The 27,367-nt window shown below is 42.8% G+C and overlaps 1 protein-coding gene across 2 annotated transcripts; it reads left to right on the top strand.

The window, feature by feature from the left end:
* Positions 1-277: 277 nt before the first annotated feature.
* Positions 278-21,800, top strand: STYK1 (serine/threonine/tyrosine kinase 1). Of its 2 annotated transcripts, XM_082311078.1 has the most exons (11): positions 278-355; positions 5,904-6,260; positions 13,640-13,744; positions 14,653-14,796; positions 15,769-16,017; positions 16,291-16,472; positions 18,176-18,259; positions 18,853-19,061; positions 19,299-19,339; positions 19,605-19,701; positions 20,410-21,800. In XM_082311078.1, exons 3-11 carry the CDS (start codon positions 13,678-13,680, stop codon positions 20,612-20,614), a joined length of 1,278 nt encoding a protein of 425 aa, XP_082167204.1. In that variant the 5' UTR covers positions 278-355; positions 5,904-6,260; positions 13,640-13,677; the 3' UTR covers positions 20,615-21,800. The 2 variants fall into 2 exon arrangements, with proteins under 2 accessions (XP_082167204.1, XP_082167205.1); XM_082311079.1 differs by lacking the exons at positions 278-355; positions 5,904-6,260 and adding an exon at positions 10,542-10,593.
* Positions 21,801-27,367: the final 5,567 nt, after the last annotated feature.

The raw sequence follows: 27,367 nt of genomic DNA, 5'->3' as shown, positions 1-27,367 counted from the left end.
TCGCCTCCTGCCCGCTCTGCCCCGGAGCTCGCGAACTCGATTAATTCTGTGTTTCACGAAAACAAGCACTTGGGTGAGGAGTGAGGCGGCCGAGGGACAGGAAGGGGAAAGGCAGGGGTTTGCCCCCCGGGCGTTCCGCGGCTCTGGGCCCGGGCTGTGGCACGGCTCCGTGTCCCGCCACTCCTTTCCTTCCACCGCACCCGCAGCCGGTCCTGGGCCGCGGCACGGCGGGCCTCTCAGCCGGCCTGGCCGCCCCCCTGGCCTCTGGGGCAGGGCCGGGCCTCCAGGGCAGCGCCTCGTCCCCTGCCTGCCGCGGTGCCGTAGTTGCCCTTCCCCGGAGGCCGGACAAGAGGAGGTAACCCCCTGCCCCCGGCCCCTCCGGCTGTCCCCCAGCCCCCCTTACCTCCGCCCGGTGCGGGGCCCCCCCTCACCCTCCCTCTCTGCCCGCCCCAAGCGGCGGCCCCGGCTGCCGGCACCAGATGGCCTGCCCTTGCGGGAGTTGCCCTGAAAGTAACCCAAAAGTTAACGTCTTGAGCCCAAAGTTTGAAAGTTGGGTGGTGCTTCTGCTGCTTTTCTGTGGGGGTTCATCTCCCCGCCTGCGTGGCGGAGAGAGACTTCAGGCCAGGGCCTGTAGCGACAGGACAAGGGGCAAAGGTTTTAAACTGAAAGAGGGCAGATGTAGATTAGATATAAGGAAGAAATTCTTTACGATGAGGGTGGTGAGTCACTGGAACAGGCTGCCCAGAGAGGCTGTGGGTGCCCCGTCCCTGGCAGTGTTCAAGGCCAGGCTGGACGGGGCCTTCAGCAACCTGGTCTGGTGGAAGGTGTCCCTGCCCATGGCGGGGGTTCGACTGGGTGATGTTTGCAGGTCCCTTCCAGCCCAAAGTGTGCTGTGATTCTCTGATCTTTGTCTTTGTAAAAAAAAAAAAAAAAAAAAATCAGAGAAGGTGTTTGCAGGAGTAAGCAAAGAAAGGTTAGAAATTTTCTGATGACTGAGCAACAAGACTCAAAGTTTGTCAAGAGTTTGCTGATACTGCTGATACTAGCAATTACCTGGTATATAGCAGGGTGAGAATCAAGTACCCTCTCTGAATTGCTCACGCCCCAAATCGTGTCCCATTCCAGATCAATATCCAAACCTTAAATGGTTTGGGCTCTCTCTTGTTTTCCTTTTCCTTCCACACAAACACAAACTTAATCCTGTTTTTAAATGAATGAGTATATTAGTATTCTCATCATGCATGAAACTTACTCTTCTCTTGCTATCACCACTCATTGCACTGCCAACTGAGTAGCTGGTTTGAAGATGGCAGTCCGTCTTCAAAACAAACAAAATGAAGTTTTCACCCAAGTTATATTAATGCTGCAGAATTTATCACAAAGCATTGTGTTGCTGAAGTTTTGCAGGGGTTCAAAAGCAGTTGAGCAAAATCCTTCAAGGCATATGGAAGAGAAAGTTATGTTTGCTTAAATAAACCCTTGAACCACAGGCTGCTGGAGGCTGGGGAAAGCATTAAGGGAAGTATCATTTTATGTTGTTATAGTCTTTCGTTTCCCTAGGCGCTCTCACTGGCAGCTGTCTGAGGCACAGTACGAGGCTGACAGACCCTTGGTTTGAGGTGGTGCAGTCATTTCTTAGGTAACCCCAGCCCATAAATTCTGTGCCTTTAAGCTGTCTCCCAGATGCTGCCTCCTGCTGTACATGTGTGTGTCTGTGGTTGGGCGGCTGATTTTTGGTCTAGCAGTGTTGCTTTTTAATACTGCTTCATGGCTCTGTGGAAACATGGGCAGCAAATACCATGTTATGCATGTAATTCCAATAGCTTAGCAGCCACCGCATAATAATAAATGTGCTAGAATCCATTTCCAGTGACACTGGCAGACAAGAGCATGTTTTGTTTCAACATATCTTGGCTTATTTGTGATTCTTCTCTGCTATCATTAGGACACAGCAATGTGTTAGAGGGTGAAATACCAATGTAAAAAAATATATTATTAAATGGAATAGTTCTTAAATGCATTTTTGTGTAACAGTGTTACAGCTCTTGGTGATACGTACTTTCTAGTTCTTCTAAGGTCTTTATGGGCATCCTTTCCAGGGGATAGCTGGCTCCTCTGCTTCTTTATGTGTGAAGCCTTGCAATTTATTCCATCCTGAGACTGGGTGTTTAGGTCATTATAGGTCTGTTCACCAACTTACAGGTTTTTCCAAGAGGAGCTGTTGGGTTCTCACTGGAAAATGTGAACAGTATAAAAATGTGGTGGCAAAGAGCAGGAACTTAAAAGGAAAATTTATATATTCAACAAAAAGAACATAAGAAACTGAAAGAGAAAAGGTAAAAGTAACAGAAGAATATGTGTATGTATTGTGCTCAGGTTGTTGGTTGCTCAGGACAAAAGCACTTAAAAACTAGACAGAGCAGAAGTGAATGCATGGGATACGTGCTGCACCTAACTTAGTCTAACAGTTCATCTGTCAGCCCTGGAATTCTGGGAGAGGCTGTGGCCAAGCTACCGAGTTACGCTGCAGATAAGTACTGATTTTGGGAGCCTGAAGAGCTCCTGCTCAGGGAAATTATTTCTTTGAAGAAGGGGAAGACGATGGAATTTAGCCCAAATGTATGGCATCTAACTTCTGACATTTGACCAAAACTTGAAAATCAGGAGCGAGGTTACCCCTTGTACCTGTGATGTCAGGGTAGGGAGAGAGGATTTTAGTACTTGAATTGCTTTACAGAAGTTCTTTTGACTTTGTATGAACTATACAGGGAACGTAGGACAACTATGCCCTTAACTTAGTTTTTTCAGCTGTGTTGAGTGAATCCCAGCTTCTGGTCCTGGAAAATCTGCCAGAGAAACCAAAGGGGAAAACTGTACTGTAGCCTACTTAACAGCATTTAACCAACCTTCAGGATCTTTCCTGAGCATCTGGTTTGAGAAGCGAGGGCTGACCAGGCCAGTGACTGCATGAAACTGTGCAAATGAAATTTCCATTTAGATTTAAGAAAAGAGTTGGGGATGATGAGGTCTAATTTGGCAGGAAAGTGGGGGAAAAAGACTATTATTAGATGTGCCCAACCCAGAATAGAGAAGGTGCTAGCGAATTACTGGACCTTCAACTGGCTGAAGAAGATTGATGCATAATCCTTCAGTCATTTCATTTTTATAAGGAGAAGCTCTTTTTTTTCTTTACTTCTTCTCATATAATGTTACACCCTCCTAGCCTTTGTTCCTTTGGAAATTTTAAATAACAAAAACTGCAGGGATGAACTGAAAATCACACTAGAATGACCATTTCCAAGAAAAATCTAAATATTAAATAGGCAAATGAATTGTTCTCAAGTCAGAAGACCTGCCATCTTGAGAGGCAAAGCTCATGAGGCAGAACAGAGACTTGGGATAATGATGGGAATTTTTCTTTCACTTCTAGATCATCTGTTTTGATTCTTACCCCATTCAGGGATGAATGGCTGGCTTGCAGAAACAAAAGAACAGATACTGAGATCAGTCACAGTCTACCAGCTCTAAGCCACAGTTTTAAATCTTACATTAGGATGTGAAAGTAAGTCAGAGACCTTACCACCTCTAAATTACTGCAGAAAAAGTCAATACCACAATAACATTTAAGAAGGGGATCCTTTCATCTGAAGCTTGCTTTTTCTGGTCCAGCAGCAATTACTTGGGGTATGCTTACCTTCTGGAAGTTGAACTGCAAAATTAGCACCGTTGTTAACAGTCTCAGCACACAGGACAACGACTGAATGGTTTGTGATTGAATTGCTGCTTAGTCCCAGAAATACATCTTGAGGCCACCAAGCAGCTGCTGTGTGGTTTGGATGGTTGCTAGGTGTGCTGTAGCTGTCTTGGAGATGAAGAGGACGTTTTTGTTAGTAAGACTGCTGGTCTGCTGCCTTTCAGTGTGCCTAATCATACTTGCTTAAGGAAAAAACACGGAGAAGGACAGAGGCATTTAAACAGGCAGTGTTTTCTTTGTGGATGTGCACACAATACAAGACTTATAGCAGAAGTTTGTTTTTCACAGGACAAAACATGACAATAAATGACTGCTGTCCTTTAACTAAACAGGGGGAGGGGCTTGTGGATCAGTGAGGAAGATGATATACTCTGAGGCCCAAACCATTAAAATACCTTCTCCAACCAGTCCGACTGGGAGCACAGCAGAAAGACTGACTGGGGAAATTAAAAGCAGCAGAGGTTGCTGCTTTTGGATATGCATATCTTGAATATTAACCCTTTGCCTTTCCCACTCTTCTACAGTTGGGGGCTGTAGAAACTGTGAAAGAAGGAGCAAAAGGAAGAAGATAGCCAATTATCATATTTTTAAACAGGAATCTGAATAGGTTCCCCCAGCTGCCCTTGGGGAAGGTGCCTGTGGAAAGTAACACATTTCAGTGAAGAGCTCATTTAAATGAGGAACTGTCCTTTGCATTTTAGCTGCTTTTTAACAGGGAATGGGGTATAGGACAGATCCCCTGCTCCTTCATGGAGAAAATACTGCAGAGAGTCAATGCAAGTTAGTACCAAAATAAGAGGAAAGCTGAAACCAGAGTCTGAGCCCACACTCTGCAGCTGTGGTGATCGTTCTAAGGCAAGAAAATTTTCAGTCTAGAAGATGTCTCTCCTGGTTTCTCAGGGGATGAAAGTCCACATCACAGAGCTATTTCACTAATACTATTTTGCCAACTTCTGCCAGTCTCTGTAGAGAGATCAAGCAATGAAGAAAACCACTTCTGGTTTTCACCATTTTGCACACATGCACAGTAAATGCCAGCTGGAAGAATAATCCCAGAGAGAAGTTTAGGATGTACTGGTGTACAAATATATTGATATGCAGTCTCTTTTATGGATAAATGAACTATTGTGTTTCAGTATCTAAAGCTATTGCCTCTACCACAACTAAAATTTTCCCACAACAAAATGATACATGCAGCACCAAAGTGTTGACAGGAGTAGGTAAGTTTTGCTCAAACAGTTGGCAAAGATCATATCATCTTCTACATCTTCCCAAAGGCACCTGTGTCATGTTGTTGACTGTGAAATGAACTTTGTCTCTCAACAACAGGTCTCATGTTGTTTTCTCTTGTACTTCAACTGCCTCTCACTTGTACGAAGTAGGTAAGCAAATAATCTTGTACAGACTCATATAACCAGGAGTCAGGAATCTGAAACTCTTTAACACAAGATTTTTCAGTGAGAGCAGAGGGCAATCTTTGAGCTAACGGAGGGAGCCTGCAGGTCAGCAGCTGGGACTCACATACACCGGCTGGGTGGGAAGAAAGTCACCAGAACTAAAATGCTGAGGAACTGAGGTGCAATGAAGGTTACGCCACACAGCTGATGAGGACTGAGGGCACCAGCAGAGTGCAACGGTGACCCCAAGGGCATCATGGCAGGAAGAGGTCACAGGGCAAGTTCAAGAATATTATCTGGTCTGGTTGGGGAGCTCAGGATGGATTTTGAAGGGGGTTTGTAAGTGAGGGTCATTGCCAGGGCTGCGTGGGAGCTCCAGGCTGGACTGCTGGGAGGAGAGGGCAGGAGAGAGCTAACGGCAGGACTGGAAAATGCTGGCAGATGCATGGACAGCCTGAGCAGGAGGGATACGAATGAGCAAGGCGGAACGTGAAAAAAGCCTGCGTTGCTGCTGCCTGTTGCAGCATGTTTTGGTGTTATTAATCTTTTCTCTCTTTCTTCATTTGCCGCTTGTGTTCCTGATAGAAAGCGCTTTCAGTGTCTGGAGTCTTCGGGGCTTTGTGTGGATCTTCTGTTCCAAGACCCCGTTTTTTCTAAATGTGAACCTGTAATCTGAAGTGTATGATTTCTGTTTGTTACGTTAGCCTATCCCTCTTGATCTGTGTTTGCCTGCCTTTCAAATTACGCTCCAGGTCCCCGCCCGAGGAGTCTTTGCTTTGCCCGTCTCTGTCATCCGCGGGTGAGAGCAGCTGGTGCATGGAAGCCAGGCAGACCCGTTTTACAAGTGTGTGCCTACCTGTCAGCTCACGTGTTGGACAGACACTCACGCGATCTCCCTGGGGAGACAGCTGAGAAGACCTTGAGGAGTAAAGAATTGAAGCTGCGCTGGCCTGGGGTAGGAAAATCATTGAGAAGGAACTGAGTCATAAGAACTATAACCACATGAGGTAACCATCAGCGTTATCAGGAGTGGCCTGAGACAAACTGGGAACCAGCAGCAGGCGAGCTTCAGGAAAAGACCACAGGGCGAGAGAAGTGGTGTAATTCAGGTAAGTGAGAGAAAACATTGTTGGAAGATTAGCTAATGAATGTTTAATTTTTTAAAATTACTTTTATTAACATAAATGTGACCTGAAGTAGGATTTAGCTGTACCTTAAAGTCTATATGTCTGTGTATGTGTGTATGTACATCTGTGCATGTACTGACTGCTTGTATTGAAGTTACTTACAGTAATAAATTTCTGTGATCATAATGGTATTGGGGTTTGAGAAAAAAAAAGAAGTATGTTCTTTACACACAGGTTGATTTAAATGAAATAACTTCTAGGCACATTTTAAACAGAATGAAAATAACAAAGGAAATAAGTTTCATATAAAATTAGTCTCAGTTCACTGAAACAATGCAGGAAGCTAAGTAATCCAGTGTGGTGCAGATACCTAGATTTTTCTATGTGTTTACCTGTTTGCATGTATCTGTGTATGTGTGTGCATGAGCTACTGATTGAATTACAAACAAAATCTATGTTAAATGCACCAAGAAACATCGAGAAGTTGGGAAACTGAAGCTAAAGTTGTGTACACAGCTTCAGCTCAGTTTCCTTGTGGCTGTGCGTTTATGAAAGCAGATTCACGTTCCATTTCTTAAGCCATTATGCAGCAATGTAATATCATGCATTATTTGTATCACAGTGTTTTTTACAACAAGAGCTACATGTATGCATGGTCCTTTGAAAAACTCCTTCATTCTTCTTATGTCCTGTCACAGTTTTTCAGAATATCTGTATCGAGTTTGTGCTAGGGTTTAATAGAGGCTTAGTACTGGCAGCTACCACCAAAACCAGAGTTCAGTTAGTAAGAAAGAGACAGAATGGCCGGCATTTTCAAACGTAGTGTGTGATTTTTACACAAAAGGAAGTCATAGGTAAGAGTGTGGTGTTGAGTTTGGCCTCTAGACTTTTCATATTCTGAACAGCCTGCTCACTGAGGGCTTCAGGTCAATGTATTCCTCACTTTTTTTTAAAATTATTTTAACTTTTATTTTGCAGATTACCTGTGAGGAATAACTTTTGTGGCCTTAATTCAGGGGGAGTGTGATCAAGATATATGTTAGTTTTTCAGAAACTATCGTAAGCCATGTCTGCATTAGAAAAAAATATTTTTGTCTTAATCACCATTCAGTTTCTCTACCGTTTCACATTTCTGTACTCAGACTTCCTCACACTGCACAAACAAATTAATTTTTGCAAGATGATCTAAGTTTAAGCAAAACTTAGCACCGTAAGAACTTGCATATCTCCACTGATATGGTGCCAGTTTGGACTAACTTTGTTAGCATAATAGCACAGCAGTGCAGAGTCCTCCTGACTCATATTTCTCAATGCAGTAGTGACTGCTGACTTTGCCTATTTTTTCTGCTCCCTTGAGAAGGAGCCAAGTTTGCTCTAAGTAATTCACCTGCTGAAATAGCAGCATGGACCTCATTATTTGCTGTTTTCTCCGTGGTCTAGCTCTTCAGAAGTGGTCAGCCTAATTTTCTTTTACTCCTTTAATATGTTTCAGTAAGCAGCTAGCCTAGGTTTGATGTTCAGGTACTGCTTCTAATTGTGGACTAAGAGAAAATCTTGAGTCACTGTACGTGATTTTTTGAAACGCTTTGTTTTCTTATAGGGTGTTACGGTTACCAGCTGTTGCAAAAGTGAGTTAGAGTACCAAATCTTTATAGCTGAGACATTATTACAGCCAGTACAGCAAGCTGCAGGATATTATCAGTAATCCTTGTTCAGGACAGAAGTGAGGTGGCTCTGGTATGTTATAACCTGGGTTGACCAGTCAGAATTTCCCATTGTACACGGTTGGAGATGCTGCTTTGTAGCCCATGGGTGCTGGATGGTGAGAGGTGAGATGGCTCGATAGGCCAGGGAAACCTTGCAAAGATGTCATGATCTGCCAGGGTGCTGGAAATCGTCACTAAGGTCTTCTGAAGGCAGGAGAGACAGGATATGTAGTCTAACAAATACATAGCGTTTTGCAGAAATATGTTGTCATGGCATCAAGTTGTTAGGCTTGAAACCTGTGGGACTTGTTTTTTATTTGTTTTGGATGCTGCTTTTAGTAAAACAGTGGACATTACAGGGGAAGAAATCTCTGTTTCACTGTTTGCTTTTTCATGGTGCTTTTCTTCTCCCTCTTCTTTCACATGCAATGTCCACAGCTGCTTAGCTGTCCTGAGCCCACACATCGTGGTTTCACTGCCATTTTGGTTCCTGCAATTCCCTGATTGCTCCCCTCCCTTTCAGCTGCACGGCCAGGGCAGTGCGCTTGTGCGTCATGGTTGCCTAAGCCTTGACTGGTGGCCGTGTTCAAAGGTCATGTAAAAGAGTAGGAAAATAATAAAAGCAGTGCAGAAATGGTGACTGGAAAAGCTTGAGAGTATGGTTCTGCCGCTGTAAGAAATTAAATAGAAGGCATCATGGTTAAAGGATTTATTTTGTCTCTTATCGGTCAGGCAGTATGCTGGACTGAAGTGAGTTACTCAGCTGTTCTTTACCTGCCTATAGTCATATTACAGTTGGTCCTCACAATTAGTGCATGAAAAACACCTGTAAGAATATTTTTATAATAAAGTGGTGTGCAGTTAATGCAGGCCAGGAAGTCTGGAGAAATAACTACATTAACTTCCATATCAGCTCATAGCACAGTTTAAAAGGTCTAATGAAAATCCAAATGAATCTTATTTTTATGATATTTAATTTAATCAGCTGTTTCTTTAGACAGAATAGGTAATCAGTGCTCAAGGATTTACACGTTTGCACTGATGATGGGAACTGATGTTAGTTCCCAAGTCAGACATATTCACTGGCAAAACTGTGTATTTACCGTGAATATGTACAACATCTTATTTTCCTGAACATGGCAGGAGCAAGCAGCAGGCAGTTTCTGTGCATGCAATTCTCAAGCTGTCTGCCCCCATATATTCCATGGGTATGTAAGACTTTATTATTTCTCTTTCTTTTCAGTCTTCACTGCAATGTCTGTCACTCAGGCGTCTTGACTCTTATGTCCTCGTGCTTTAAATAGCATAAATTGAACCCAATGAGAAATTTAAGTCCATAAAATGCGAGAGAGGATTGATTATTTTAGGGCAGATCACCTTCCAGATCCAGTTTACCACATTGCCATGTGAATGCTTGTGCTGGCACTAATGGGACAGTATGCATGTGGGAATGAATGACAGGGGAATGGAAAAATCATAGTAGGGCTCATGCTGGCACACAGTGCCTGTGGATCTGTGCTGACACAGGGAATGGTTTCACAATATGGCTTTAGGCAAATTAGCCATTCACCACACTGGGCAGCAGGAGATCCGTTTTCCCTGTTCCTGCTTCTGGATGCATGCTCCCGCCACTTCCTCGAGCCTGCGATAGCATTTGATGAATTGCTTGGTGAACTAATATCGCTCACTAAAATTGCAGGAAATTACCCTGGCAAAAGAAAAGTTAATTTTTCCTGCTGGCTTAGTGACTTGAATCAGTTTACCATGTGGTCAGTTGCACAGCTGGGAGTGAAACAAGGAGTGGAAGAGAGCAGAGAGAGAAGAGATACTCCCTTCTTTTGGCATTGGTGAGCACTTAATTCAGCTCAGCTGCGTTCACAAAACCACATTCAGTACTGGGGCTTCCTGAACTAGTTTAAACAGCCCCAACATCTGCCATCTTTTCCCTACCTACACCTGTCCCTGTGTTGCCCTCTGTGCTTTGCCTAAATTGCCAGGGCAGCAGATCAACTTGGCAAACAAACATGGCTGAAAACAAAACCCCACCTTTTTCCCCAGTGTTCGTCCTGTTGGCAGATGTGCACAGAGGAGCCGTAAGTGTCTGTGTAGGGCAGATACGGGGGCTAATTAACCTGGCACTGTCACCATGCTGTGAAACTGCTGCGCCTTGCGCAGTTCGCCAAGTAGTCTGGTAGTAGCAGTTTGCAAATGCTGTTGACTGTAGGTTAGCTTCTGCTAAGGTTTTGCTATGTATCTCTCTTTGTGTAAGGGCAGCTGCTTCTGCTATTTCTAGATGCCATGGTCTTCACTGTATATTTAGGTTGGACATGGGGCTTTGGATTCAGGTATTAGTCAAAGAAAGGCTTGACTGCCATTGTTGTTGCAGTCTGCTTGGAACTGTGTAGTTGAGACCTTCACAGCCCCTTGTGGCTCCCATTCAGTCCCTTGTGTTGATGTGATTTGTTCTAGAAAAGTTCATTTGCTTTGTGGTCACTGTTACCAAAGGGAAGGTGTCTTTCAGGAAGGCTTTGGAATCTGAAACTGAGCGGAAACATACCATCCTTACCTTGAGCCTTGGCGTTCTGAAGGAAGAGTGGCCCAGTACTGTGGTCAGTACCTATCGTGTTTGATTTTTGTATTGCACTGCCAACTAGTTTTCTTAAATAAGGTTTTAAGTCACGCGGATGTGCTGCATGATAGAGGACCTGATGAAAAAAGACGCATGTCCAAGAGAAAAAGGAAAGTTCCCGGTTTTGTGTAAGCAACAAAAATAATGAGTTTCAACTGAAGGAGGAGGAAATCAGAATAATCTGAAAGATTAGATAGGCCCAGGCAAGGAGAGCAGACTGTTGAAGCAAATATGTTTTTGAAAGTAAACAATAAAAAGAAATGAATTCCAGTGAGTGGATTTCAGTGCATGTAAAAAAGTAATAAAAAAACAGTGGAGTAACTAAGCTGACATTTACTTGCAATTGCACAAACTGTCCAATGGAAATTATAAATTAAAGTAATACAGGATATGTTCTCCTGTGCTCATGATCTAGACAGCATTGGTCTTGGTACAACGTACCACACAGACAAGGAAAATCAGAATTCCAGTGAGATACAGGTTTTGAACCTCCTAAGCTATTTTTGTCCCCCTTATCCTGGCTCGACACTGGAAAACTGTCTTCACATAATAAGTATTTGAGCACTGCCAATATGCTTTCTGCTGTGTGGTGAGTATGCACCTGTACCTTGAAAATGTTAATTCCACATAGTCTCCATGTGTCCCCTACTGGTACGCCGCAAAAAATATTTGTTAAGTGTGTAACGTGAGATCTGTGGATTTCTGAGTTATCGCTCTTTTTGTGAGGATGGAAATGTAGGAACTGCAGTAATGTTAATTTTAGACCAGTAAGCTGCAGAAAGAGTTAAGTATGAGAATTCATTTGGTCTCAGCCTGGAAAGTAGCACTGAAAGGCATTTCAGAATTTTCTTATTAAGTGCAACTTCTTTTCCTACTTCCTGAGTTTTGCAAGAGGATAGATGCGTAGAGTGTCAATGGACTTGTCTAATCAAACTTTTCCAGTGGTAACACCTGTGCGGTTCCATAAGCAACAGCAGCAAATGGGAGTGCCGGTGCAAATAAAGCACCTGTGGCTGCCAGTGTTTTTATTTCTGGATCCCATAGTTCTGCCCTGAGTGTGGTTAGAAAACTTGGATGCCACCCACTGGCATCACTGATGGAAGGTGCATAAGGGAGTGGGAAGGAATCTTTTTTACGGACAGGGGACCAGTGTAGACATGGTTGCTGCATCAAAGCTTTTTTCCATTGATCTTTGTGACTTTATGAGCATCTTTCTGTGTAAGTACAAGTTGGTATGCATGTGCTTATATGTGCCTGTGCATGTACATCGTTTAAAAGTAAGTGTGCGTTTCTAGTGAGCATCTGTACAAAGCAAAGTCATTAGCTAGTGCCAAGGCAGAGCTTGGACTGTTTATGACACAGATTATACAACGTGATTGCTGGCTAATGGTCCTAAAGTCTATTTTCCTGTGATGCCGTCATGTCTGTTCATATGTGTCTTTCATATCTGTGTGTATCTGAGAGTGAAAGAAGCTAGAACTGTTCCTCTTCTGGTGATACCTGTGTATTTGTGTGTAAGTGTGTGTATGTGTTATAGCCAAGGTAGGTTGAGTTAGTGTGCTTGTTTTCAGAGTGTACCTGAAAAGCTTGGTGTTACTGTTGTCCTGTTGCTCCTTCAATTGGACTCATGTTGTAGCCACACCCTGAAAACAGGTGAATTTGCTAACACATTAAGAATCAAAGGAAATAAAAAATGAAACAGACTTTTTGTGATATCTTAAAGTGCAGATATATTCCATTTTCCTCTTTCTGTTGCCTCTGTTGTGCAAATGATAAAGCATAATTTCACCCCTTAATTTTAAGCATGAGAACAAACTCTGTTTAATGTTTCATCCATCACCAACTTCCTTAAAACCATATTAGTATCAATAAGAATGCCATATATTATTATTAACATTTGCCATTGTGGTTAATTGCCTTGAACGCACAGCTGAAAATAAAGTAAATACTTCCAGGATAAAAGTCCCAATGCCTGTAAAACGTTCTAGATGATACTGTTTGTGAAGCTGTTAAGTCTTAAATTTTTGGCAATGTTTATAAGAAACAGTGGCTAAATGTACCTGCCTTGCTTTTCTGTCAGTCATCGCTATTCACCACGTTGATTTTTGCTATTTAGAAATAGTAGTCCAGGTCCTCTGCTTATGTAAATCAGTGCAGCACCACAGAGCCTGTTCCTATCTCATGACTTCAGTCCTCAGTAATCTGTAATGCAGAACAGCTGAAATTCTACATCAGGGCTGTGTTTCGGGAGGCCTGCAGCTGACCCACAGTCCTGGCGCAGCTCAAAGGCAGTGGCATACACGGGTGAATGCAGCCCTGTCTCAGTGGGGTTGTACGCCTGACAAATGCACGCACACAATCAGAAGGGTTTGTCAGTGTGTGATTGCACATGCTAAGGGATTAAGCTATTGATAGTTGACATTACAGCTGGAAAGGTGCATGCTTGCACAGGCTCCGGATTTTCAACTACAAATGCAGAAGTGTTCCAGATGTTGTGATTCAGATCAGTTATAGACCTGGCATTGTTAAGGAGGCGGTACCAGAGAGGCCTAATGACAAGACTGGTTTTGCCGTTGTCTTTGTGGACCAACAATACGACTTGTGGCAGGGGCTGTAGTCAGTCAAGAATGACAGACATTTCGTACGCATGCTGCTGATCTGTTCAGTTGTTATGGACCAGAAGATAAAAGGCTGAGCCATTCTGGCATCTAAGTGTATTAGCTATTCTTTAAATATAATTAAAAGTTAATGACTATGATTTTTTTTGTGCATATGCCTACCCAATTGCTTGTGAAGCACTGTAGAACAAGCTTAATCTTAACTTCTCTCTGGTCATGCGGTCTACCATTCATAGGATTTGATAGTGGATATCCTGTATCATTCTCTAAGCCTCGAAATCCCAGTGCTGCTTCTTCACAAAACCACTGATCAGAAGGGGTAGAAAGCTCCATAGTCAGATCACTTGTTGCTTCATAAATCATGCTTTCTCCTGATAAATTTCATTAATGTTCTCTGTGTCTGTGCAGGAGACAGAGGTCGGAGACCCACTTGCTTGTAACTGAACATGGCAGGGGATGTAAAAAGATTAACACGCATGCTACTGGAATGCAACAGCAATGACAAGCTATGTGGTAAGATTCACAGATTCCTTTAAGTAGTAAGCTTTCACATGCTGAGCAGGAAGACCAGCTTTGCTAAAAAGTGGGCCAAGCCCTTTCCTCTCTTCCACCTGCATCCCAGCCCACACAGAAGGACTTGACTGACCTCTCCTTGCTTTGTGTCTCAGGGTAGAAACTTTTAAGGGCATGCAGCCTTTGTGGTGGGATTCATCTCACATAATTTTAGCCATTTTAGAGTATTTCTTCTTTGAGACATAACATAATGTAGTCATTAAAGATTCCCTGCTGCCTCCCTAAGGGCCAGTCTTGTGAGGTTTTGATTTCATGACTTTCTGTCATCTTTGGGAACTGAAATGTGGTCTCACCCTACACAAAAATAGCATCACCTCCAAATCTGGGCACCTAAGAGATTTAGTTACCTGCAACATCCTTGTTAATTGAAATGTCTTCCGGTCAAATCCAAACCAGGTGACCATGCCCAGTTTTCTTTAAAATGCTCCCTATAATTTTAATGGAAGGAGATGAACCTGTAATTGCACGTGTATTTGTGATGGCACAGTAATATCCAGCCCTTCCCATCTCCCTACTATCCCTCTGCCAGAGCTTGCTCTGTTTCACTGGTGGATGATACTTACACATGGCTACAATTCCTAGCCTCTGTATTAAGGCATCTAAATAAGTGACCATAGGTGCAGGAGTCCCAGTGATTTCATGCAGTTTAGATACTCAGCACCTTTGAAAAATAGGGTGGCAGCACTAACAGTGTTGAGTTGCTATTCCAAGGAGCAGAGGATAGATACACATGCTTTTGGGGCTGAAAGTTACTGAAATGGGTTATTGCTACTTTTTTATACAGAACCAATGTGCATCAGGCAGTGCTGCTTATTCCTTGGCTTCCCATTTTCTTTTTCTGCTGATAGTTGTGCGTGAACATCAGACTGAAGTGATTGTTGTCCCAGTTTTCCTTGTGGGTTTTTTTGTCATCATGCTAACTGTGATCCTTTGGCTCCACTGTCGAGGCTTGCGAGCAAAGCAGGAGCAATCATCATCATCTGGACTCCAAGGTAAAAAAATGTGTTTCGAGCAGAGGAAAGAGTGTTGGTTTCAGTGGTCAGAAGTCAATCCCATTTCCCCATTGCTTGAGCTGTTAGATAGTAGCACTTACAAAGAGCCTGAGTGGTATTCAGCAGTCCAGTGAACATTAGAAAAACTGGGAACCCTGGTTTACCCCACTTGCAGTAGTAATAGTGGAATCTGTAGTATAGATGGATCTGAGAAAACCTAAAGCAACATACCATATAGGCTGATTAACATACAGTGGTGACATCACTTGAGAGCTGCAAAAAAAAGCACGTCTAGATGCTACTGCAAGGAGAGTTTCACCGGGGTAATTATGAATGACAATCGTTTTGATGTAGATCACACCTAGTTAATCCATTTTCTATACTGTCACTTAAGAAATTTAATTTCGAGCTGCTGTCTCCCACTTCCTATGGGGACAACAGGAAATAGAACAGGGACTGGTGAGGGGGTAGGGAAAGGTTTGTTGGTACTGCAAATACATGTTACTGTATGGAAATGAAAATCCAGTTCTGAACTGATTTTGGGATTGTAGAGGAAAAAGCCTCTTCAGCCTATATAAAGGGAAATAATTAAGAACAAAGATAGGGCCTTTGTGGGAACCCCCTGTACATGTTACTTTCATAACAACTGGTAGCTGGTGATAAAAGAAAGTGGTCATTGCTTCAGCACATGGGAATCAAGTACAAATGCGTCTTATCTAGAAAGTTTGCATAGTTAAATATAGTAGAGATCTCCAGACTCATTCTGCCTTTCCATCAAATAGAGTGGGAGGTAAATTCCTTTACCTCTTCAAGGGCCAGGATAAGTAAGATACAATAACAGTTCCTTACTTTGTCCTAATTTCCAAAACAGTATGGAGCAAAAATCAAAGAGGATAGAAGGATGGGCATTGCCACCTACTACAAGAGTTCATCTGTCTGCTTTTATGCATAATGTGTATTTGTTTTTGTCAGTGAATGACAAGAATCGACAGGAATCCAGCTCAACAGAGGACCACTATATCCAGCTGAGTGAGACGTCTGTGGAAAGCCTGCTAAATTCTGCATCCTTGGCTCTGAAAGAACTGGAGATACCGCGAGAGAAACTCTCACCAGGCACCTTGCAGTTGTTAAAACATGGCCGCTATGGGAGCATCTACAGAGCACAATTGGAAACTGGGAACCCCGGGGAGACTAAGACTGTAGTATTGAAAGCCTTACAAGGTAAGGCACACATCCAGGATCCACTTCGGTACAGATTTCTCTATCAAAGACATGATGCTGGGCAGAACTTCGCAGTCATTACTGGGCAAGAACAAGCTGTGTTCAGTATCATGTTAGCTAGTCAGAGTGGTGTTTTGGTAGGAGTGTCTTGGTCAGACTAAAGAAGATTGCCATTTATGTTGATTTTAAAAGCGACTCACCTGCTGCCTCCATTTGTTTTGGTTGGTTGGTTGGTTGGTTTTTTGTGTGTGTTTTTTCTTTTTGTTCTTTCAGACCTGGCTAGTCCTCAGGAAGTAAAGGATTTCCTGGGAAGGATTAAATTCCATCAAAGTCTTGGCCGTCATGAGAACCTGGTTGAATTGATTGGATGCTGTGTAGACAAGCTCCCACTTTATATGATCATGGAAGATGCGTCTCTTGGTGACCTGTTGACATTTCTATGGACATGTCGGAAGGTGAGTCAAAAGAAATGATGTTAGAATATCTTCTTAAGTTCCTTAGGTACATATCTATCCATAAGTCATAGTCCATAAGTCATAGATGATTCTTTTCATCTCTCCATGCATCCATCTATATCAGCCTAAACTATTTTTGTCCCCCAAAGAAGTTCTACACAAGTCTAAACTGGAATAGAATTAGTGGATATCTCGATTGATATGATATAGTTTGGAGAAGTTGACATACTTTTGTAAAGCAAAGTCCTGCTTTGCAGACCATTGGAGTCAGAGTTCATACAGCTACCTGAATTTCTGAAAAGTTTTAAATAATGTCCCACTCCAAATGCTTTTAAGAAAACAGAGCCATTACACCACCAGGGAGAAGGTCATTGAATGACAACTAATTGATTAAAAGACAGGAAACAGAGCATAAAAGTGAAAGATTGGTACTTGCACGGAGGCAGGTCACCCATGAAGTTCTGCTGGTATATATGCTAGGACCGGGTGCTGTTCTTCGCATGTATCAATAACCTAGAAAATGGGATGATAGTGAGGTGATGAAGGTTGCCAGTGATACCAGCCAGTAAAGGCAAGGGCTGACTTTGAGGAACTGCAGAAGGATCTTCCAAGATGGAGAGACTGGCCATTATAAAGAACAGATGAAATTCGGTATAGTTAAAAATGAAATGATGCCCAATGTCGAAAAGCAATCCTAGCTTCACATATGTAATGACGGCCTCATATCTGCCCATTGCTGATAAGGACTGAAATCATGGGACTGATTGTATGAAAATACACAGTCTGATGAAAATGTTAACTCAAGCCAAAAAAGAAACCATATATTAGGCATTATTAAGAAAGGCATAGAAACAAAACTCTGCCATATCACTATATAAATCCATCATTCTCCTACATCTGGAACACTAAATACAGAGAGATTGCTCGCTGTCTTGTTAAGCAGAAGGGCAAGGTGATAGCAAATAATCTAGTAAGTGCCATGTTCAAAACGGACAAATGGAGGTGGTTCTTCATGAAGTGGGGAGTTGTCTAATGGAATTCCTTGCCACTGGCTGCTGTGGATTTTGAAACTTTACATGGGTTCAAGGCAAGAGTGAATACATTGATGGAACATAACCTTTCAAAGGTTACTGAACATGTTGAAACCATAACCATCTCAGGAAGCCCTTAAGCTGAAAATAGTTGGGGGCTGAAAAACTACACAGGAAGAGCATTGTGTGCTTACCTTATTCTCTTTCTCTCATCTGGGTATCTACCCTGGGTCACTGTTACAGGCAGGGTAGTAAGGGAGATGGACTGCTAGTCTCATACCAGATAACCATTCGTATGTTATAAATGTGCTTTTCTACTCATCTTTCTAATTTATAATAGATCTTCCGTTCATCTATATGGATTGTCATTCGCCACTGTCATTCTGCCCATTTCTGTCTAACCTATTCATTTCTTCACCCTTCAATTTACCCACCAGTTGTCTCTAGCATACTTGTCTTACCCAGCACATCATCCAACCATCCATCCATCCATCCATCCACATCACCCATCCACGCACCCTTATATTTCAGTCAGTTTATGACTAATTGTGAAATTAGCTGGCAGAGCATAAGATTAGATAGTACCCATTTTATTAGATTACGAGGAAACATTCCCCAGTACCCTACAGCTAAGTCATTTGTTTGATCCAAGCTCTGCTCTTTTTTTTCTAGGATGTAATGACAATGTATGATATCCCCTATGACCTCACTGAGAGGCAAGTATATAAAGTTGGTCAGCAAGTTGCAGCAGCTCTGGTAAGTTTGCTCATATTCGCTGCATTTTTCCTTTCTCACTTGGTTGCAACACAAGTCTGCATGGTGGCCTAAGTCTTCTTGGCCTAAGCACTGCAGATGTGCTTTGTTAAAACTGAGCCAAATATGCTTGCATTGTTCTGGTGAACATACACCTCTCTTCCACAGCGTGGAAGACAGGTATAAACTAAGTGAAAATGTATACCAATTAAAATTCCTTTTAGAATCATAGAGAATCATAGAATCAGAATTATTAAGGTTGGAAAAGACCCTTAAGATCATTGAGTCCAACCATTAACCTAGCACTGCCAAGCCCACCACTAAACCATGTCCTCGAGCACCACGTCTACCTTTCTTTTAAATACCTCCAGGGATGGGGACTCAACCACTTCCCTGGGCAGCCTGTTCCAATGCCTGACCACCCTTTCGGTGAAGAATTTTTTCCTAATATCCAACCTAAACCTCCCCTGGCGCAGCTTGAGGCCATTTCCTCTCGTCCTATCACTTATTACTAGGGAGAAGAGACCAACCCCCATGTCGCTACAACCTCCTTTCAGGTTCAGTGATCATGGTCTCTTTCTTTTCCAACTTTCCAGGCTTACCTTGAACAGAAGAAGTTGATTCACGGTGACATTGCTGCCAGGAATATTCTCCTTCATCACAACTTCACTGCTAAACTCTGTGGTTTGGGTCTGGCCTATGAAACTCACACATATGGTGCCAACTCAGTCACACGGGTTGTGCCAGTCAAGTGGCAGGCTCCAGAGCAGCTCCTGAAGAAACCCCCCAGCATCAAGGCAGACATGTATGATTTAATTCTTGGACTAAAAGTTCATCTGTCTGTCAGGCCTGTCTCTTTCACTCCTGTACGTGTCATGTCGTGTCCTGAAGTTCACAGTAAGGCATATCTATTCTCAGCATAATGTTCCACTTCATAGCTCATAACTTCTCATTTCTGCAGGTCATGCCTAGTCACTTGCATGTACTTAAGCTAGCTAGCTAGAATGGAAAGTTAGCATTGCTTTGTTTTCTTTTCTTGCAGATGGTCATTTGGAATTCTACTGTATGAAATGATTACATTAGGTAAGAAGATTTAATGATAACAAAAAAATATGTAAGGAAGCAGCAAATTAACAAAACCCCAAATCTCGAATTTCAGAATGTAAATTAGGACCATTTAAATAAGCACCCTGTTTTTTCCAACTTGCAGAGTCTTGACAATTCCTTTTAGACTTTCTGTCCGTGTGAATTGTGGTAGGAAAAAAATGGATTTTGGTAGGGAAGGAAGGCATTCTTATACAGAAGCTGATATCTGCAACCATTACCTTAATTCCTTTTGCCCTTCCAGGTGCTCCACCATATCCTGAGGTGCCACCTTCTGACATATTATCATACCTGCAGAGACAGAACATTATGAAGCAGCCTGCAAGCTGCCAGCAAGCCATGTAAGCCACTTGCTTTATGGAGAGCTGGACTTGAGATCTGCAGAGCTAAATGGAAGTGAGCCATACAAAACTAGATCTTAAAGAAGATCTCCAAGTCTAGACTATACAAAACAGTAACCTGTTAGCTGAGGAGACTTGTTGTCACATGTCTGGTGCCACATCTCCTTACTGGATTCTGCTGCATGAAACCTTGATTGCCAAAAATTCTCTTTCCTGCTTTTGAAAACTGCTGTTGTTTCTGTTTCGGTGTCTGCCCTTGCATTTTGTTGCTCCACTGCTTCCCTGCAAGGTGCAGGACTATTCTGGAGTAATCTTTCTCCTCTAAGTTGTGGGATTCTCCCTGAAATGAACAAAGCATCCACAGGGAAGATCTAAGGCATTAGATTCCCTCTTGTGAAGACATAATTTCTTTTAATATTCAGAGGCTTTTTCTTCTATAAGAAATCTCAGTTGCTGTTTCAAAAGGGAATACCAAACAATCTTTTTCCCTTTTCCTATACTCACAGTTGACATCCTTGCAAACAACTGCATGCCTTTGTCCCCACACATTATTATGTGGTTACGAATTTCAAAGGGTTATTGAAAGAACTTTGTATGAAGCAGAAAAAGAGGAGGTCTCTAGACATTTTAAATATGTGATGACTTGACTGTAGTAAAACTTTGTGTTGGTGCTTTTCATTCCCAGCGCCTCCCCTCTCCATCTTACAGGTACAGCATCATGAAGTCCTGCTGGCAGTGGGATGCAGCTAACCGGCCTTCTCCAGCAGAGCTGATCCGGTCCCTACAAACAGCTATGAAGACCAGCAATGACCATGCAGTACTACAGGTGCCTGAGCTAGTGGTGCCTGAACTCTATGCTAATGTTGCTGGTGTTGATGTGCACAGTCTTGTGAGTGAATACACTATATTCTGAAGGACCCTTTTACAGGTTGGTAAAGGAGAAGTCTCTGAGTTTGCCCTTTCTAGACACTTTGCAAGCTCAGAATGAGGTGTGTATGTTGGGAGGGATCCCTTTGTTTTTCAAACATGTTATGTATATCAGATCTCTCCTCCACACCTGCAATGACAAACAATCATTATTATTATTAAATCAATCTGGTGATATCACTCTGCCAGTGGTGATTTGGAAGCAAAGTGGGTTTGGGAAGCTGTAGAAAATGTAATGAGAAACTTGAGTTAAAGGAGTGTATTGGGTTTACGTGGCAAGGTTTTGGTAGTGGCGGGGGCTACAGGGATGGCTTCTGTGAGAAGATTCCAGAAGCTTCCCCCATGTCCGATAGAGCCAATGCCAGCCGGCTCCAAGATGGACCCACCACTGGCCAAAGCTGAGCCCATCAGCAATGTTGGTAGCACTTCTGTGATAACATTTAAAAAAGGGTAAAAAATACTGCACAACAGCAGCTGGAAGAAAGGAGTGAGAATATGTGAGAGAAACAGCCCTGAAAACACCAAAGTCAGTGAAGAAGGAGGAGGAGGAGGTCCTCCAGGCACCGGAGCAGAGATTCCCCTGCAGCCTGTGGTGAAGACCATGGTGAGGCAGGCTGTCCCCCTGCAGCCCATGGAGGTTAACGGTAGAGCAGATCTCCACCTGCAGCCCGTGGAGGACCCCACACCAGAGCAGAGGGATGCCCGAAGGAGGCTGCAACCCCGTGGGAAGCCCGCGCTGGAGCAGGCTCCTGGCAGCACCTGTGGCCCCATAGAGAGAGGAGCCCACGCTGGAGCAGGTTTGCTGGCAGGACTTGTGACCCCATGGAAGGGACCCATGCTGGAGCAGTTTGTGAAGAACTGCAGCCAGTGGGAAAGACCCATGTTGGAGAAGTTCGTGGAGAACTGTCTGCCATGGGAGGGACCCCACGCTGGAGCAGGAGAAGAGTGCGAGGAGGAAGGAGCAGCAGAGACAACGTGTGGTGAACTCGCCGCAACCCCCGGTGACAGTGCCTTACATATTTTCCTTTAATTATTTTGGCACTTTTAGCAATAAAGGTTCTTGTTAAAAAAAAAAAAGTATAAATGCACATTAAAGGAATATTTTTACTGTTCTGTGTGAAAAGTGGATTAAATATTCACTCAATATCCCTCCAATTAGCATGACTCTTGTATGTGCTTGAAATTGAAGGGCATACTGGCCCACAAAAGGCTAATTGCAGTCACTTATATTCACTAGGTTTCAGTCTTTCATGTAGTTGAATCCCTAACAATTTCAGAACAAGTTGCAGGCCCGCAGCATCCTACGACGCCAAAATTAGGTGTGTTAGGATGCAAGGCTGAAAATCAGTGTTGTGAAAAAAGCTAAATGATGGCTCTTCTAAAGGGGAATATTTACCCTGAAGGAAGTCTTCAGCCGTCACTTTAGGTATTAAACATATACAGCTGTAAAAAGGAGCTTAGATTCTGGTTTCCATCAAAATTCATTGCTCTTCTTCCAAAGACAATGTTAAGAAGTTTTCTCTTTTAAATGCAAAATAACATGAATGGAATGGTTGTTTTTCCTATATCACTTACGCTTTGTAAGAAACTCTGTTTCCATCCAGAAATAAAAGTAATGTTAGTTCATACAGCACATGTATCACCACTATATACCAGAACATTGCAAACTCCATTAAAGTGTGCTTAGTTAGCTTTCCAGCTTTTCTTACGGTGTTGGCTGATGGCCACCTTAATGTCCATAACCACTGTTGGTGGAAATCTAGCTTGAAGAATTGAAACATCTTCTTTTCAAAATGCCAAAGCAGGTATGTATAATAACATCCTCTTCTCTCTCCCTCATTTGAAAACAGGTTCAAAGCTACCTGGCAAATGTAGGTCAAATTTACAGTTACCAGTCAACTGATGTTATTTTTTTGGTGAATAAACTATTCATTAAAAAAACATTTGCTTGTTTCAAACCTCCCACCCAAGAATGGGATATGCTGAAAGGTCTTACCAGTGAAAGGTGGGCGTGTTTTAGATCTGTAATACAATCTCTGAACTGTGAACAGCACCCATAGTGCTGCGGCAGACCTGATGAATAATGCACAGTGGTTCATAGGGAGCTTTGTTAAACGGAGAGATAAATGTGACAAATGCATCACTGTTCTCAAAGCTCCCTATCTTGTTACATCACAGAAAGCAATGTTCTAGTTTACACGAATCCTCATACTTTGTTTCTGTTATCAAAGCTGTGATCAAGGGAATCCGTGGGAATTCAGGATGCTGAGCACCTCACAGCCTCTAACAAAAGATCTGCTTTAGTTTCCCCTGAGAGCAAATCTGTGCCAAGACCCTGCTTATGAATTTGTCCACAGAAAGATACTTTCCTGCTATATGATAAGATCTAAATTTAATTTCCTTTCAATAAAGTGGCTTGATTCTCAATGTGAGCATTCTTATTCTGGTTTGACTGCCTTTTTCCCCAGGTTAGCTTACACAGGTTTGGACGTGACTGGATCTAAATCAGATTAAGTTTTATAGTGACATAAAAGGAATTATACGTGTGGAGCTATCCTAGTTTAACTACAGTTCATGCTAATTAAAGTAGTCTATATAGAAATCTTTTTCACACAGCAGTCTCCATTCATGCACGGGTCTAAATTTTTAGGATCAGTGTAGACGCATGCATAAATTCCTCCATAGTGAAACCACTGAGGGCTTAGTGAAAATTTTTCATTGTTGTTTTGTAGAGAAGCATGGATTTTCAATGCAAGACTTTGTTTTATTTGTTTAATTGGAATATCTTGTTCCCATGAAAAATGTTTACTTTTTATTATTATGTTGAGATTTTCTCCAAGATGGCAGGGTCATTTACATAATTCAATTAGTCGCCGCTGGCTTAGTGTGAAGCAGAGGAGCCACAACTCCTGCAGAACTGGCAGAATGGACTTTGCACCTGGACTTTCCCTCTCCGATTTGTAATACTTCTATTTGGAGCTGGAGCGTGTCCAGAGAAAGGCAACAAAGTTGGTGAAGGGTCTGGAGCACAAGTCTTATGAGGAACAGCTGAGGGAGCTGGGGCTGTTTAGTCTGGAGAAGAGGAGGCTGAGGGGAGACCTTATTGCTCTCTGCAACTCCCTGAAAGGAGGCTGTAGCGAGGTGGGGGTCGGTCTCTTCTCCCTAGTAACAAGTGATAGGACGAGAGGAAACGGCCTCAAGCTGCGCCAGGGGAGGTTTAGGTTGGATATTAGGAAAAACTTCTTCACCAAAAGGGTAACCAGGCACTGGAACAGGCTGCCCAGGGAAGTGGCTGAGTCCCCATGCCTGGAGGTATTTAAAAGACGGGTGGACGTGGTGCTTAGGGACAGGGTTTAGTGATGGACTTGGCAGTGCTGGGTTAGCAGTTGGACTCAATGATCTTAAGGGTCTTTTCCAACCTTAATGATTCTATGATTCTATCTGACAGTTTGCCATCAAAGCTTTTTACTTTCCACATGGTGATGCCCTAGCTTTGGGGTGTAAGTCTGGAAGTTTTTCTAGACCATGAGAGAAGAATTCCTCCATCTGGAATAAATGCAGAGAACCAACACAGCTGTTGCATTGCTGTCTCCCATGTATTTGAAGCCAGGGCCCAAGCCCTTACCGTGGTCATGTAATGATAAATTAAAAATCGTGTAAAATCATTTTTGGAAAAAACAAAAAGTGGGTAAGCACATTCTATTTGGTGTTTTAGCAGGACAGTAAGAAGTAGCTGTGTTACATGAACTAGAATTTGTATGCATTTACCATCCCATATACCACTGCTTTATTCTGCAGACTGTCTCCCACCTCTCGGCACCTCCTCTACAGAGATACTGTACACTGTACAGTGGGAGGCAACACAGACCCTCTAATTTAGTACTGAAACTTGGAGCAGTGCTACCATGACGGTGAGACCCTGTGCCTGAGCAGGTCAGGCCTGCTGAGAGGGAGCGAGCGTTGGGGTCAGCAACAGCTCTTTCGCCTCACTCTGCTGCTCATGTGAGTATGATTTTGCCTGGCCTCGCTTCTGACAGGACAAGGAAGGAGCAGTTTAGCACCACAGCATGTAAATCGTACGCATCTGAGTCTTTATTTGACTAGCATTGAACGCACCTGCTTATATAGGGTTGGAGACTGGAAAAGAGTGGATTGTTTCGTTGTCCTTCTCAAGTGTAGATGTAGCATGTCTTTCATTACGGATAAACTTTTCTCTCTGTTACCTGCCTTCTGCAGCCATTTGATCATCTTTTCAGTGAGAGACTGAATTAGCACCAACAGCTCTCCCAAGGGTGAGGAAGTTCTGTCCAGTGCAGGCAGAGAGAAAAAAAAGGTTATGGTCCAAAAAGTGACAACAGACAGGATGCACGGATCCTGAATATTCATGGTGCGGTTTGGCTTCACCATACTTGGAATTTCCTGAAACCACAGATGAGCCATTAGCTTTTTAAGAGTCTTTTTGAACTCTCTAGGCCTCCATAAATCTTTTTCCTGCTATAGTGGGCATGGAGCAAAGGATTCCCATTTAAACACACAGAAGAGAGATACTGCAGTGCTCTTACTTGCTCTTCTGCGGTCACAGAACTGCTTTTCGGTGAGGGCTGTGGTTTAGTCCTGAGGATGTGAGAGTGCATTTGTTTATGCTGCCTCCTACAGCTTGTGGTTTTATTTATAGCAGGTGCTGCACCATCTAGAAATAGCAATAATTCACAAACACACACTCCCCCCATCAAACTCTCCAAGACACATAAAAGTGGTAGTTTTTTTCACATCAGTTAGTGTCATAGATATAGAATTCTTTACCAGGTCTTTCTACCTGTGACAAAAGGAGGAGATGGCCTGGGTTTTCTTCTTGCCCTGTTTTTAAACAGCCCCCAATGTCATCCATTTCTGCAAGACGCATTTTACTTCTGTAGCTTTGTGTTTTACATTAGAGGCGTTGCTCTTCTGTTCCCGTCTCAGCATAGCTTCACACAAAGCATGTTAATAGCCGTAGCTCAGAAGTTACAAGCTCATTCACCTTGCAAGCTTATTTCCAATTTTTCAGCAGTACTTTAGATCTGGTTTACTTTCCCCTGCTGCCATCGCCCTGCATATTTTGCTCTTTATTTGTCTTTGCTGGAGCAGCCCTTGCTGTCAGAGCTGCTCCGAGATGGTGTTCTAGTAACAGGGATCAGTCATGCTTCACTGCAGCGGTCGCTCTCACTGAGGCAGGGGAAGTTTCTCACATGTCAGACAAAATGAATGTCAAAAAAAATCCTTGTTACGGGGTTATGGGTGCCTTTACTTCACACAGGTTCATAAAGGATGCCAGCATGGTTTCTAAGAAACAGGCAGCAATGTGACAAAACTCAGCCCTGTCCCACAGGCTGCAGTGTTGGCCCTCATTTCCCTATCTATAGTTGCTGCAGTCAGTCGTATGGCAGGACTGACTGGTCTTACCACATCTGCCCTCTGGTAGCCTACCTTAAAATTAAGAATTAATGCTGTGATGCAAGAGCAGGACTTGACTGTACATCTGATTTTGTTTAAATGCAACTGTGAATCTGAATACAATTAAAACAACTCCATATGTAGTCGATTCGTACATTTCAAGCAACATTAGTAGCTGTACTGTCTTCTAATATGCTTTGAGCGTTTGGATGAAGCCTGCCACATTTGAACTGCTGTAGGAATTGAGATATTCCTGTATCTCTTTCTGGGTTATCCCACATGTATACTGATTCGGTGGAGCCTTTTCTAACCAACCCTTTGGGCCATTAGTACGTTTCTACTCAGTGTGTAAAACTGATAATTCATATGCGAAACTTAAAATTGCTAGTTTGGCAATGTTCATGACAATGGTCGAGTCTTTTGTGGCTTAGAGCTTGCTATCCAGTAATTTTTTTCTAAATGTTAATGGGTGCTGTCTTGGTTTTCTTATTGTAAATTGTTTTGGATTATAATAATTTTATCTCAAATTCCATCCCCTGTGGAAATTATTTCTGTGCAGGATGCTGTATTTCCCTTTGTGGGTTTGTTCCCGCCCCCCCCCAGTTTTGCCCTTGGAAGCTTATTTCATTCCTCTTTTTCTTACAGTTCTTCCCTGCAGAACTCATTCCCAAGAATCTCATATGAGTATGTAGCAAGCTAGCCTGAGCTGCCATCACTGACTTTTAGCAACAGTGGCTTGCGTACTATATCAAAACCATTCTTGGTTTAATATCACACAGAAAAATACAGTAACTCTTATTGTGCATGGCATAAGCAATCCTGTGGAGTGCAATGGAGTTAGTCAATACCCAGCAAAACAGCTGGATTTCATATAGCTTGTCAGTAATCCAAGGACTTTTGAATGTGGCTCATGTACAAAACATACCAGGAAAGCTAAGATGACCAGGAAACATAGTATAGGCCATGACTGGACTTATGCATGTTAAAATAATGGAATATTTTTGGAATTTGTTCCAAAAAAAGAAGTGAAGGAAGAAGCCTTGAAGGCCTTATCCTCTGGAGAGGTGGTTGAAATAGACTAAACACATACAGGCAGAGTTGTGCAGAAAAGCCTCAAAAGGTTTGTAGGGTAGTTTTAACTAATATTTTTTAAATACTGTGTGGATCTAAAATGTGTGCTTGCAAGCCTCATTCTTAAAGGTTATAAAAGCTGCTAGATAGAGTTAATGGCTGTAGAGAAAGAGCTGACTTTAGCCAATGTAGGTGCCTTTAGCCAGGTGAAACCAGGAGAGGAGATCACAGTCTT

This window comes from Platalea leucorodia (genome assembly GCF_965183815.1).
Source record: "Platalea leucorodia genome assembly, chromosome: 4".
NCBI classification, from domain to species: Eukaryota; Metazoa; Chordata; class Aves; order Pelecaniformes; family Threskiornithidae; genus Platalea; species Platalea leucorodia.
The sequence above is the reverse complement of the archived record's forward strand: the minus strand, read 5'-3'. Positions and strand labels throughout refer to the sequence as shown.